Below are 15,259 nucleotides of genomic sequence, written 5' to 3'. Positions count from 1 at the left end.
TTACAGAGACATGACAACCCTAAGTGAGATCGGTTGAGTAGCTGCCAGCAAATCTGATCACCTTCTCTCTGCCTTCAGGATGTGGATGATCGTTGGAGCTTGCTGTTTCCTCAGCTCTACGTGCCTGGCCAACAAAACCTCTACTTTAACAAAATGGTGTTTGTCAAGTGCATGTTTCAAGGGATCTACAGTTCCCTCATTCTTTTCTTCATCCCCTATGGGGCCATGCACAATACAGTGAGAAGTGATGGAAAGGCTATTGCTGACTACCAGTCCTTTGCACTGATGGTACAGACTTGCTTACTGATTGTGGTTTCTGTACAGGTAAGGCATCCCAGGTAATATTTTTAGGAATTAGTTTTTGTGTTATGAAGGCAGCATCTGGAGGGCCACCTGGAATCTTGATAGCATTGTATTTGCTGCTGCACATTTCATTCTTGCAAAAACCAAGATTGACACCAGATTATTCTCCTCAGTTCATAAGATCAGCAGTATTTGCTTGAGATCAGGGTGACAGGAAAACAGTCTCTGCTTTGAAAAGTTTGCAGTCATAGCAGGCAAAACAGGTAAAGCTGGGAATAGAGGACTAATTCCAGTTCTATGGGAAGGGTTTGAAGAACGAGACTGTCTTATTCTTCAAATTTGTCTTGACTGCTATCAGCTGGTTATTGTCTTGTCTTGACTGCTATCAGGTAGTTATTTATAGGGTTTCCATTTTGGGGCTGTGTCTGTAGATGAACGATGCAGATGCTAGGTCTGCAGCAAAGACTTGGGTGGTACAAAAGTCAGTGGTACTACCAGGATGAGATAAACTTCTTAAAAGTAAACCAATCACATATCCATAGTTAATGGTTTCTGCAGTTTGAGGTCTTGTAGGCTCCTTCTCCAAACTCTCAATGCTAGATCACAGCCTGGGATTGGGGACATAAGTATGGCTCATTTGAGTTTGCTTGACAAGAACGGAAGAACAAGGCAAACATGCTTGCCTTGAATGGTCTCCCAGCATCCTATCATCTGTGGCTTGGTATTTCTTGAGACTTGAATGAGTAAGTCTTGGGGACAGCTATATGAAGCAGATATATATATCTATCTGCTTCATATAGAAGATATATAGATATATACAGATATATATATGAAGCACACATATATGTATAAGATATATAGATATATACGGATATATATATGAAGCATATATAACAAGCTGTGTTCAACCCCAATCTGCTGAATAATTAAGGCACTGACCATATCTGTATTGTTCCATTCTTTCAGATCTGCTTGGACACTTCTTACTGGACAGTTGTGAACCAGTTCTTCATTTGGGGCAGCCTTTCTGTTTACTTTGCTATCACCTTCACCATGTATAGTGATGGCATGTACATGATCTTCACAGCCTCCTTTCCCTTTGTTGGTAAGCCCTGGGACAAATCTGGATTGCACTCAAAATGGGCCTGGTGCAGGGCTTTAATCTTGTCAGGTATTTCTAGTACATGTTATTACTTCTCTAGAGGCAGTAACAATGTATTGATTGTCTTTTCTACAAGAAATGCCAGGGCATTTCTGAGGGCTGCTGGGAATGCTTATTTTGAAACCCATCCATCTTGGTGAACATTTTCCTCATTCACTTCCTTGCATAAAAATGTACATCTACATGCAGCCACAGGAATGGTCCTTTAAATAAACCTGGCCTTTAAATAAACTGAGCTGCCTGGAATGTTTTCTGCTGCTCTTTCATGTTCTGTTTCCAGGTGTCCAATTTTTACAGATATCTAGAGGCATTTTATTTGCAGAAAGATGCACGTTCTTTTGTAAATAAGTTAACATGTTTGTACAGGAAAGCACAGGAGTCCAATATCCAGTTAGACATGCAAAAAACAGTGTTTGATTACGGTGAGCCAGGTTAAGTGGCAAATTCCCAACAAAAAAAATTCCAGTGATGACCAGTCCTTTGTGTGACTTTACATTAAAGATTTATGAACACATGCAAAAAGTGCAGGATAACATAAAAATGAGTTCACCTCATGAAACTTTAATCCAGAAGGAAGATGAAAGCTTAGCAAAGTAATTCAGATGTTTTTAACAGCCTTGTGCATCCATAGCCAATACTGATACAGCAGTGTCAGAAGACTCTAATTCCAAACTCCCAATGCTTTTCAAGTCTCAGATTGATGTATTAATCAATTCCTTTATTTCCAAACAAATTGTTAAGCCAAGACTTGTTCTGCCCATCTTCACTGCAATACCAGGGTGATCAGCCATTTTAGAAACATTTGAGATGCAGGTCAGTTGTTGCTATGTGTTTTACAAACAGATGTCACATCCCCTGCAAGATGGCCTTTATTATCAAAAGCACTGAGTGAAGACAGTGTATGTTCAGTTTCCAAAGACAGGTGGAAACACACTTGCTGTATCTCTATCTGCTGCTCAGCACATAGGCTGCTTAATAATGTCTCAGTCTGAAACTATTTTTAAGTGTTTATAGTCTAGACTGAGACAACTTGTTTTCTTTAATTTCAGTGGAGCTGTATTACAGCAGAATTTGGCCAACTGAAAAGAAAACATTCATCAACTTTACTGCCAACAACAGCATCATTAAGCCCTGTAATGAGAGTTTTGCAGACTGTTTGTTCTCTCTTGCATTCCTTCAGTTTAAGGAGAAGCCAAAAGCGAGCCCTGTGGTTTCAAAGAAGGTGGTAGTGTCACACCAGCACATGACAGCTCCTCTGCTAATGTACCCATCAGGCTACGCAGGCTGTGCAGACACCTAGAGTAAAAAATACTCCTCTCGTAAAGGGCTGTGATCCCATCCATCATCTGCTGGGCAGTCAGTCAGTACTCCATATGCTTACAGTGCTGGAAAGTAGTAAAACAGTATTCCTCATTTTTGCAATAGAGTCCTGGCAAAAGGTGAGAGGGCAGGACTCCCGAGAGTTCAGGCCTCCTGAACTATTGTATCAACCATTTGCAGTGATTTGACTCTTTGTACATAGCGAAGGCATTCACTCTGATAGGCTTGTGTCCCTGAGTTGTTGCTGCAGTTGTGTCTGGATGTTGCATCTTTCTTTGCTCATCTCAGACAGTGACATTAGTATTACTGTTCTTTCTACAGCAGATTGATTTCACTGTTGGGGATGGTGTCTTTTTTATACTTTGATCATTTGCCAAGTGCCTCGGAATCACAGAGCGTGAAAGGTTCAGGAGACTGTCACAGTTTTAATCTTGCTTTTTGTTTTTCAGGTACAGCTCGAAACACCCTCAGCCAACCAAACGTGTGGCTAGCAATCTTCCTCAGCATCACCCTCTGTGTGCTGCCTGTAGTTGGCTTTCGATTCCTGAAGACTCAGTTAAGGCCAACTCCCAGTGACAAAGTAAGGAGATACCTTATTAAACAAGGAATCCTATTTACTACCACGTAAGCTTCCCATGGAGCCATGCTGCACGGCCTTGGCATTGCTCAGTGGATGTCCCTGTAGATGCAAGTGCTGCCATCTGTCCGTCCCCTACTCCCTTGGGAAGGAGGATTGAATTCGGGGTTTGGCACAGCTCAACCGGGACCAAGGCTGAGATTATTTAGAGTTGGATTACATTGCACTGGAGCAAGGAAGCGGCACTATTTTTAGGTGCATGGTTTAAGGGCTGTGGCTCAGTGGTAAAGGAGTGGTGTGTTCCTCCTGACCTCATCCTGTACAGTTTTTAGCCTGGCAAACCACAGCCCTTCACTCTCCACCCAGCATTACGTGTTTGCTATTTGAGCTTTTTTTCACTTAAGAATTTACTTCGTTTGTAACCAGTATTTATATGCCCCCTCTGAAACCAGAAAGAGCATGAAGATGAGGCCACTAGGGGTGGGAGAGGTGGAGTGGGCAGACAGCGCACAGCTCACTACTGCCAACGAACCCCTCGAGGATGTTAGCCTAAACACAACTACCCCGGCTCCCTTCCAAGCAACAGCATCTGCAAAATGCTGCTGCCACCTGGTGCTTTTTCCCTCTTCCTGCACTGAGCTGTGAGAAAGCAGTGAGCACAGCCCCAGGGGAATGCATGCACCTCAGTGGCTGCTCTCATCATCCTTGGGATGGCTGTGAAGCTCCTCAGTGCTCCAGAACTGTTGGTGAATGAGTACAGGGGAATTCTGAGCCCTTGTAGAGGTGGTAGGTGGGTGATAGAGAAGACTGCAAAGTCAGGAGGTCCTCAGGACACAATTAGAAGCAGTTCAGGTGTGTAAAAATTGACTGAGTTTTCCCCTTCGTTGAGTAGCAGCCATAGAACCATAAATTCCAGACTAGTTTGGGTTGGAAGGGACCTTAAAGCACATGCAGTTCCAGCCCCCTGCCATGGGCAGGGACACCTTCCACTAGACGAGGTTGTTCCAAGCCCCCTCCAACCTGGCCTTGAACACTGCCAGGGATGGGGCAAAACTGCCTAGCAAAATTTCACTTTTTCTCAGCAAGTCCAACACAGTTGTAATTCAGAATCCGAGCCTCAGGGCATGGGATGAGCACTTCTCTCTAGTGAAAAATTACTTTACTTTTCTACCTCCTCTAGGAAGCAAATTGTCACAGGAGAGGAGCGTTTGGGTTTCCTAATGTATGGAGATGCCCAGCAAGCAGTATTGAGAGGAACTTATACAAGAAAGCTGGGGAGGGACATTTTACAAGGGCCTGTAGTGACAGGAGAAGGGGGAATGGCTTTGAACTGACAGAGGGGAGACTTAGATTAGATATTTGGACAAAATACCTTCCCTGTGAGGGTGCTGAGGTGCTGGCACAGGGTGCCCAGAGAAGCTGTGGCTGCCCCATCCCTGGCAGTGTTCAAGGCCAGGTTGGACACAGGGGATTGGAGCAACCTGCTCTAGTGGAAGGTGTCCCTGCCCATGGCAGGGGCTGGAACTGGATGAGCTTTAAGTTCTCTTCAACCCAAACCATTCTGGAATTCTGTGAACTTACTTAAACAGAGACCTGATGTTTATAGAGAGGCCAAGTACCTACTTTGCCATTATCCCAAGCAAGAAGAACAGAGCTCTGGCACCTGGGGATTCGGCTGAGCCACTGGCATTCCATACTGACCTTATGCCTTTAACAGCCCCTTTCTGACAAGATGCTTGTCCACAGATGATGTTGGTGGCCACCAGAGATCCCACTACCTGCAAAAAAAGTGCATTATTTCTTTCCCTTCTACCAAGGAATATGAGAATCTATTTATCGCCATTCTCATCATAAAAAGCTATTATGTATCAGAGATGCCCTTGAGTAGTAATTAGTATAAATTACTAGTAATTAGTACTTCAGTAGAAATAAATTCTTAAATGTTTCTTTGTTTGTTTTCTGGACTTCTGTCTATTGTTGAGATGACTTCAACATTTTGGCTTATTGGTCTGAAGAGCCTCAAAGAGCTGCAGTAATACCCCAGCTGAGGCATCAGAAAGCTGTAAATCTCCTCCCATGACTCAAAGATGACACTGCAATTATGCATTCTAGAATAAGGTCCCCTTTTGCTTTTACCAGGATGCCAGTTTAGTTCCTGCTCCACAACCCCTCCTGCCATCCCCCTGTTTTGCCGATCTTTGGCCGCCTGCTTCTGTTTCCCTGTGTTTGTTCCTGTGTTACTGTGCTTGTGAATAACTATGTACTTCCCACTATTTCCATCTTATTTTCTGATTCCAGGTCCTGCTCAAGATCAAAGAAGCCAAAAAGCGGCCGCCTCCACCCTCACCCAGGAGACGCCTGCGTCGAACCAGCACCCGCCGCTCTGGCTATGCCTTTGCCCATCAGCATGGCTTTGGAGCGCTCATTATGTCTGGGAGAAACATGCGGCCAAAATCACCTTTTGCTACAACGGGAACATTTTCACCAAATAGTGACAAACATAAGCACAAAGGATTGTAAAAAAAAAAAACCCCAACCCAAACCAAAACAGAAAGAAAAAAAGAAAAAATCCCCCAAAGAAACGTGAAAACCAACAATATAAACCAAAGCGAAGGGCCGTCAGGAGGGGGGGCTGTTCTCCCTGCAAAGCACAGAGGCAGTGGCTGCCCAGAACCCTGCCCTCCAGGATACCAAATCAAGAACGTGGGCCTTTTTCACCCAGGTTCAGCCTCTGACTCCAGCTTCTCTTCCAAAGACATGTGCTGCTGCCAAGGGAATGCAGGCAGGATGCATTAGAGATGTTGTAGGTATTCCAGAGGGCCTCCCTGGAATGAGAGAGAACATCCTGCAGGAGGCATATCTGCTCCCTGAGATCGTTCATAATGATTGTTTTACATTTTTCTCCCTTTAACTACATACCTCAGAGCAAAGAGAAGTCCAGGCTGAGGAAAAGGCTGAATTGGCCATGTCCTTCTCATCTACGTGCCTTTGTTTCTATCATGAGTACACTCTGGGCTGTATTACTGGGGTGACAGTATTGACTCCAGGTGTGCCTTAGGTCCAGCTGCACAACCCCCATGTAACATGTGTAATTTTGTGGCCTTTTGACTGTACGCAGACACTTTGGAAGGCACACGTTGCAATGGCCTCCTTCCAAACTAACAGTTAATCCAGTTTCTCATGAGATGGCCAGCGCCCAAGCACCACCCTCTTTGCTCATCTGCAGTCAGGAAGTGCTTAGAGAAACCCTTAGTTGGTCAAGGGACAAGGACTTGACATTCATCAGCCTGTCCTGTTTTTATCTGCATTGCAAATCTGCTCTTGCAAAAGATCATTGTCCCTAGAACCCTCTCAGGTTCTGTAGCAGGTCACCAGCCATTTCATTTAGACTTTAGATAAAAGGGCAGAAGCATCTCAGGCTCCCATTAGGCGATAAAGCCTGGCTCTGAGAAGCCCATGCTGTGGTTAGGGCTCATGTGATCTGCCAGCACTGGGTGTCTCCCCCACCATAGCACACTGAGGCACACGCACGTATGACTCGATGGAGGTCACACAAGCAGTATCAGAGGCAGAGATGCCATTTCACAGCTAGCACGGGGTGTCCTGCCCTTTACCCCTCCCTGTCCTCCACCGGTGCTGTGGCTCAGCATAAGGGATGAAGCATGATCTGATGATTCCTTCACCCTTCCCGTTGAGCCGTGTGGTGGAGTGTCAGAGGATCCCAGTGAGGGCTCAGGACCCCCTGCAGAGTTTCTGTGTGCTGGGTAGTATTTTATTTAGGAACAGTTCATCTGTCAATTATGGGCTTCAGAGAGCTGGAAATGCTCAGTCTGACTGCCAGCAGAGGGACCAGGGATGCACAGGCACAGCCAGAGTCAGAGGGACTGGGCTTTGCTGGCTGTTTGTTTATACTATGTCCATCATCAATGGGGTTACTGGGTGGAAGGACAGCATGTCAGTGCGAGAGCTTGTCCTGGCAGCACTGCTGAGCTATCTAAATGAAGCTTTTATGTGCAGAAGACTAAGCAGCGTTAGCTGGTGGTTTATTTTTTTTCTATTCCTTTATTCAGATTTAGATTCCTTCCTTGTTCTGAATTGGGGTTGGTTTTTTTTGCATGGTAACCATCTGGTATTTATTGGGAGTTCTCTGCCTTGAGTCTCTGAACTATCGGTGGAGGCAGTATGTGATGGCAACAGGCCAGCCTCGTCCCCATTTCATCCAGTCTGCGTATAACACCTTGTGGCCTGTGGTCCCAGTTTCAGCAGTTTCTATGTAAAGATTGTTTAAGCTCCATAAGCTTTAAGTTTCTATGTAAAGATTGTTTAACGTGGCCCAGAAAAATACCCAAGTCTATTGCACCTGCTGCTTTTGGGGAGGCTCAGTGCAAACTGTGGCATTGGATTTCAGCAGTCACTGCAAAACTAGAGCTGGGACTGGATCCAGGCTTCAGTGGCCAGGAGCTGCTTGATAAGGAAGGAGCAGATGCTAATCTGGCCATGTCCCCTGCAAGCAGATACCTAAGTAAAGTGAGAGCCTGCAGCCCCGCTGGTGCTTGTCACCTCCCTCTGATTTACCATTCACTTCACAGAGACAATCATGGCTTTCTGAGGAGGATTATGTCTCTCACAGTCAGCCACCCTGGGGCTAGAGGCAAAAGGGGAATCTATGCAGGCAAGCAGACATCCCCATGATACCCAGACTGCTCTGGGTGGGCTGAGAGTCCTACCAGAGCTGTTCCTAGCATGTAGTGCAGAGCAATATACACAGGGCACCAGAAGCAGATCTTTTATGGGCAGGGCAAGGCAACTCTGAGACTGTGTCACTCTTCTCATACAGTTTATGTGCAAGGCACTCACCTTCTGGCTGAAGGGGATTTGTAAATACTGCCTAGGACATGCTGGGGATAATAGAGCTGTTGGTGAGCTTGCTCCACATGCAAATATTTCAGTGGTTTGACAAGATCAGCATTTGAAACACATCACCTGGCAGTGATGTCTGTCCTGCATCACTCCTGATTTTGTAAAATGATTTGTTTTTAAAGAATAAAAAGGTAATTATTAGGATGACCAACTCCTTGACACTCTGTTATTTGGTCAAAAGAATGAGTCAGCCTGCGGGAGGGAGGCTTATCCATATTCTCAGATTGCAGCCCTATGGTGGGAAAGCTGCCTTGAGGGAGGGTGTCAGTATTTCTTATGCGTGCAGTGCTCTGTCAGTCCCATGGGGGGTATTAGACCTCATGCTGTGGAATGTATAGAGATGATACTTTAGTCTTTTATGAAGTTTCATATTTGATAGATCTATCAAAATCTAATCCCTGAAATGTGTTTCTGGGGTGTTTTCCTCTCCCTTTTTCTCATAATTCCATAATATAGAGGTTCATGGTTTGAATGCTGTGTTCTATTTAGGCCACACCTAAATACTCACCAGTGCACTGGGCAGAAATTTTAGGACCAAGAATGATAGTGCTTTGATCATAACCGGTGATGAAATGGTTGCTTTTCTTACACTGAAGCAGAGGAAGGATTAGAGCATCTTCTCCCTCCCCTGAATCCAACAAGATGGCACAAAGAAAACTCTTCCACTAGTAGTGTGGGGCACCAGGTTCTTTTGGGCAGAGGCATGTCATAGAATCATAGAATAGTTAGGGTTGGAAAGAACCTCAAGATCATCAAGCTCCAGCCCCCCTGCCATGGGCAGGGACACCTCGCTCTAAACCATATTACCCAAGGCCTCATCCAACCTGGCCTTGAACACTGCCAGGGATGGAGCATTCGCAACCTCCCTGGACAACCCATTCCAGTGCCTCACCACCCTAACAGGAAAGAATTTCCTCCCAATCTAAACTTCCCCTGTTTAAGTTTTAACCCATTACCCCTTGTCCTATCAATACAGTCCCTAACGAAGAGTCCATCCCCAGTAAGGTACTGCAGTACCCACTCAAGGTACTTCTGGGAAGAGATCCCTCAAGGGTGTTCTACTGGCTGCCCAGTGTCTCTCAGGTCATGGGTGTGCATCCACACAACTGTTCTCCAGTAACCTCTAGTCTGAAAGTTGTTACTCATGAAGAGCAATTACAGAACGGGAGGGCAAAGGAGCACTGTGTGCTTACCCAAGGTTCTCCAACTGTAGTGACCCTCAATGAATCTGTTCTAAGAATGAAGCCATAAGGGTAATGACCCATGCTAATTACCAGCTGGAACAAAAACAGAAGCATAAGGCATCTCTTGGATACCTGTGGGCAGAGGTGCTGTGTCCTGTAACCCTGTCAGACCACTGATAAAACTACATCCCAAACCCAGATGTTCCAGCTGGAAAACCTCCTGTTCTGATGGTTGATTGTTTTTCTCCCCCTCTAATTTTCAACCTGAATGTGTTCATAGGGCATTTGTTCTCTTGCTGTCATGCCAGCGTTATCCTTTTGCTTCAGCAGTTTTGTTTGTCTCCTGTGATATATTTAGAGAGCAATTCTATCCGCTCTCTGCCCACATTTGGCCACGCTAAACAAGCCAGGCTCTTAAGTTTCTTCTTGTTTGATAGGTTTTCTATTTCCCCGAGGCCCTTTCTGCACCTGTTCATTTGAGTTTATCATTTATAAATGCGGGTGACCAGAGGCTTTTTTTGCATGCCGCTCCTGTCATCAATGCCTGTACAATAGCATTGGTATTTTACTGCCTTGGCTCCACAGCATTTGTTTTTCTTAAGGCCTTATCATCTCCGTGATCCCTAAAGCAACTGGAGCGGTTATTTTCCCTAACTTTACTGTGAATATGCACAATCGTTAGCTAAACTGGGTTAGCTAAATAAACACCCCTCCTCTCTCACTGTCTCATGCCTGGTAACATGGGGAGGAGCTGAAGTCACCGTAGAATAAGTATGTGCATGTTAATGCTTTAAACTGGTGTCTTGTCCCCAGGGGCAAGCTTTTTCCATGAGGGCTGGAAAGGGCTTTTTACTACATCTATGTGCTGGATAACGTAAGTATGCCAGAAGGAGGGAACTGTCGTTCCTCTTAGCACCAGTGAATTCCCAGCCTCAGCTCCAGCGACCAGGGGACTGGGTTGATGTAGGGGTGGATGTAATGCAGGGCTCAGAAGAAGGGCACAGAGCCCCAAAGCCTGGCTTTGACCTGTGGGTGCTTGTGGCTGTATCTGCAGCTCGGCTGCTCTACAGTTTTTCCAGGTCTTCTGCTGCCCTACTTTTATGATTCATCCAGAAGTAGGGAATGTTTTCCTCTGCCTTGCCCTGCGGAGGAGCAACCTCTTCCTGCTGCTCCCAGCTTGAAGGGAAGTGGTTTTCATACCCCCTGTCTCCTTCCCAGCCTGCCTCTCGTGGATCTGGCTGTACTGAGCTGTCAGCTCCCTGCCTTTCCACACATCGCTGAACCCTCTGCCAGGCTTTCCAGCTATAAATGGATCTGGCCTTTTCCAGCCCCACCACCCCCCTGACACCAAGAGATGTTGCAGGAAATCGAAGCTGGGCCAGGCTTCCTCTGAATTAGGAAAACAGACAATCCAGCCACTGGCTTTTTGTAGGTTCTCTGGAAGCATCGTGCCTGGCTTTGGGGAGCTGTCTGTGCCCCGGCGAGGGCTGTGCTGCTGAACTGATTGTTTACACTGAGTGCAAAGCTGGGGCAGACATACAGGGGATATCTCCAGCCCCATGTGCATCACCTTATAAACAAAGCACCATCTGATCTGAGCACTGCGTCTCAAGGGAAGTCCAATGTTTTTGTTACTGACTGCATCCTGCCTCCACATCCGTATTAGGCACTAGTATCAGAAGCCTAGCTTCTCTACAGAGCGAACAACCCCCTTTTGCCTCCTTTTGGGATTAACGGCCAAGTTCATGGGACCTTTTAAGCCTTATTGCCTTCTCTCTCCTCCGGGAGGCAGGGAGGATCAGTATCTTCTCCTTCAGCAGGGAGCTGGGCCCTGAGATAAGCAGACCAAGGTGACTCAGGGAGTCAGTGGCTGCCCTGAATTTTGAACTGAAGTCTTCAGTGTCGTCTGGAGTAGAGTGCTCCCCTCCATCAGCCCTGCAGGCACCCAGGCCGTTCATTCCACGTAGAGTACAGGTCTGTATTTAGAAAACTAATTTGTACTCTCACATTGAAAAATTGCAGTCTGAAAGTCTCCTGGTTCACATGTTTCACAGAAGCTGCTGGGCCAGGATCCAGTCTGGTGACCTTTTGCTTGCAGCAGTGGGTTTGCATCCTTTGGGCTTACACAGCAACACCTGAAGCAGCTGCTTCAGAGGCTTCCTCACCTCCTGGCAATCCTCCCTCTAAATCCTCCAGGCTGTGGATAAGGGAATGTAGAATATTCAAAAGGTGCAAGCCTGGCTTATGGTTGCCCAGTGTTGTGCTGCTTGCAGTTCTGCTTCTGGTTCAGTTTTTGCTGTGGCAGCAGATGCTGTCTGACACTTTGTTTGGTGAAGGATGCCTGGTATCCTCAGTTTTCTTTACTCAGTGATCTGGTTGTGTTGCCTTTTGGATGGGTTGGTGAAGCTGTTAGCTGGGCAGTGTTCAATAGACAGTGCACAGGAATAAATCTGTTCTCTTTTTAGATGAGCTGAAAAATAACCCTGGTATAACCTGGGTTATTCCCAAGTTTTTATTTATTTAAATTTATTATATTTATATAAATAATTATATAATTTACACAAATTTATATTTATTTGTATTTATTATAAATACCAGGTATTTATATTACCTACTAGCAGGTAATGAACCCTGACTAAGCTATTACGTAGGGATTATGGTTCACTGAAACCTCCGATCTGCCTTTCTTTTGGGATTGCAGGCAATATTTTGCATGGAACAGATGAGGGATAATGAAGTGCCTCCCTTACCCTTCCCCATGCCACCGAGGTCCTGTGTGGCAGGGGTACGCTGAGCTCTGGGAATAAACAAAATGAAGATATGTGTGCAGTTGTAGCTGCCTGATGCTCTTTCCTGTGGTAAGCTCTGCTGAAGCTGAGCCAGGCAACAGATCCTGCTGGTTTGCCAGCTCAACTTGGAGTGCTTCAGGGTAAACTTGGCTGGGAGGAGTTCTTCTGCTGCTTTATCTCTCCCAGATGTTCAGGGACGCTTGTTACCCCAATTCTGCTTGGCCTTATGCAATCCACCTTCCGCTGAACACTCAATTCTCAGTTAGTTCTTCACCAAAGCCATGGACACGTAGGAGGATGTTTTCTGAGTTTTGATGGCTATAGGCCCCTGTCCCTCTGATTGTGGAACTTGGATCCTGTTTGGGGTTTTGCTCATAACATCTACTACCCATAGTTTATCCCCCTCTTCTTCCCATTCTTGTGTGTACTTGCCTGGATTGGGAATGTTGGTTTCCACGACTCACATCAGTTGTGCCTGGGATGGTTATTTGCTGAGCATCCTTGTAGCCCTTAAGCATTGCCCTGGACTCTGCACTTCGTACTGAGTCCTCGGTGGAGCTGTGCATGGGAGTATGTTTCTATCACCTGGCACTGACAGATTCTTTCAGGGATCAGGCAGAATCATTACGGCACTAAATCATAGTTACAATTAAAGCTTTATTTTCATAACAGGCTCCTGGCACCCAGGAATCTTGAGGCAGGGAGGGAGGGGAAGAAGAAACCTGTTTGGTTTGTCTAATGGGTGCACAGGACCTTCAGGATGTGATAATGAGGAGAAGGGAAAGAACACGGGATCCGCTGGGACACAGAGAATGGCTGCTTCCCCCATAGAATGGTATTAGTTGTGGCTGGGGCTCTGCAGCAGGAGAACTGGTCCCAGCATCTTCCTTAGGCCTGCTCCTGTCAGAACAGTCTCCCTGTGGACAGAACTAGGGCTGCTGTCACAATGTTCTACTGACACCGGTATTTGCTGGCACAACCTGTAAAGGCTGCTGTTGGAGGATACTGTTAGGGTGCTGTAACCTCCTTGTTAGTTCAAGCACTTTGCAGAACACTGTGCGTTGCAGTGGTGGTGCCTCTTGGGTGACTTGTCCACATCATTCACAATTTCACAATAGGTGGTTCAAACTGCACCAGGATCCTCCACAAATGCCAGGGCAAGACACTGGTTCAGACAGTGGGGTGTGAGTACAAATTGGTGTGCTGCTAACCTCATCCCAGTGATGGGGTGTGGAGTGTGGCCATCCTACTGCTGTAATGCTTGTGCTACCACATACACAGCATTGAGGCTGTGCCTGGCAAAGCCTGTGGACTATCTGGTACAGGTACCTACCTTTGCATGGCTCTATGTCAGCACAAGTTCAGGTGCAGACCACAAGTGTTACAGCTCCACAGCTCCTTGCATTAGGCCATTGTAGGATATCCCACAAGATGAGGCATTCCTGGTCATTGTGCTTAGAGCACTCCTTGCCAAATGTCATGCTTTGCAATCCAGCAAAGCTCTGATACCTGCAGTGCGTGGGTCCTGCAGAGACCTCTGTGCAATACATTAACCTGTGGTTTGGAATGAGGACTATAATATTCTGACGATTCTAAGTCAACACAGTCAGATTAAAAACTACCTGAAGATCTACAGGACTAACTTGCAAAGCTATTAGCAGGATAAAACAGCAAATAGGAATCCTTGCTGGTAAATGCCACGTGTAATGGCCATTTGTGAACAGTTTCTCACTGCCCACAGGAAGCCCTTAGGAGTTATTGTGGATCATTATCCCAGCACATCAGCTCAGTATTCAGCTGCAGCCAAAAAGGCAGACCTTTTACTTGGAAATAAAGAATAAATTAAAAAAGTGGAATATATTCTTGGAATCTTGGGTATACAACCATGTTGTGACTGCATCTTGAGTACCACACGAAGTCTGGTCATTCTGTCTCAAAAAAAATGACATAGACGTGGACATGATACAGAAAAAGGGAATGAGGATGAGTAGGGGACTGGGATAGCTTCTGCAGGAAAAGAGATTAAACAAGAAGTAGATGGTACGGGGAAAGCATAAAGGCCTATAAAATAGTGTACAGTGGGGAGAAGTTGAGTAAGGACTGACCTTACTCAACTTTGCTATTTCTCAAAGCACAGAGGAAGCACATCCAACAAAATTATGTATCAGGCAAGAGGTTAAGGAAGTCCTTTTTCAACACAGTTGATTTGCAGAACTTGTTGCTACGAGATGGCATGAAGGCTGAAAATACACACAGATTCCAGAAGGAACCAGACACCTCAGTGGCAGGGGTGCATTTCAGAGGTTGCTAAACATGGGGCTCAGTATGCAGCCTCCAGCTCTAGAAGCTCCTTGGCTGCTGATTGTTGTGGTCTGGAAGAGTATGGCCTTAGGAGAGATCAGTCCATGCTCTGTGATATGAATATGCTGGTGCCAAAATGTCTAGTATAGAGCACTAGATGAGAAGACTTCTTGGTGTGGCCCAGTATGGTGGTTCTTGTTACCAGAATGTGCTCAAACAGTGGGGTAAAACAGTGGGGTAAGAATAAACTGATTCGGTTTTGAGCACTTCTGGTCTAATGGGTCTCCTATGGGAGTTACACACAGGTCACAGATTTTCTTATACATTTTATCAGCAAAACTGGAAGCACTTGAAGGCAAAAGGGACTGGTGCAGCATAGCCCAAGCTCGCTATGCCATATACACGGTTGTGGTTGTTGCAGAGTATGTCAGCTCAATGACTACTGTGCAGCCAGTCAGATGAGATGCTTGGTGGTAGCTGTCTGGTCCTGCATTTGCTCCCCCTTGGCTTCTGATTAAGATTTAGTTTATATCCTAATGGTACAAAATCTGCATTTTCAGACCCTCTTCTTCATATAATTGTGGGTGTTACTGTTATCCATCCAAATGTCTTGTCCTACGGAGACGGGAAAGAGCAGGATGTTGTGAATTCCGCTATCCTTTCCAAGTCCTATGTTGCAATTTCCTTCACAGGCTAAATAGCA

General features: G+C 45.8%; 1 protein-coding gene across 1 annotated transcript; it reads left to right on the top strand.

Moving 5' to 3' along the window:
* The first annotated feature begins 50 nt into the window (after nt 1-50).
* Nucleotides 51-5,905, top strand: LOC133219419 (probable phospholipid-transporting ATPase IM). The gene is made up of 4 exons (XM_061366727.1): nt 51-324; nt 1,270-1,408; nt 3,235-3,365; nt 5,661-5,905. The coding sequence occupies exons 1-4, from the start codon at nt 154-156 to the stop codon at nt 5,880-5,882; spliced, it is 663 nt and encodes a 220-aa protein (XP_061222711.1). The 5' UTR covers nt 51-153; the 3' UTR covers nt 5,883-5,905.
* Nucleotides 5,906-15,259: the final 9,354 nt, after the last annotated feature.

This window comes from Neopsephotus bourkii, unplaced genomic scaffold (assembly GCF_033783945.1).
Source record: "Neopsephotus bourkii isolate Nb327-2 ecotype Australia unplaced genomic scaffold, CSIRO-AGI_Nbou_v1 NB_125, whole genome shotgun sequence".
Classification (NCBI taxonomy): Eukaryota; Metazoa; Chordata; class Aves; order Psittaciformes; family Psittacidae; genus Neopsephotus; species Neopsephotus bourkii.
The sequence above is the reverse complement of the archived record's forward strand: the minus strand, read 5'-3'. Positions and strand labels throughout refer to the sequence as shown.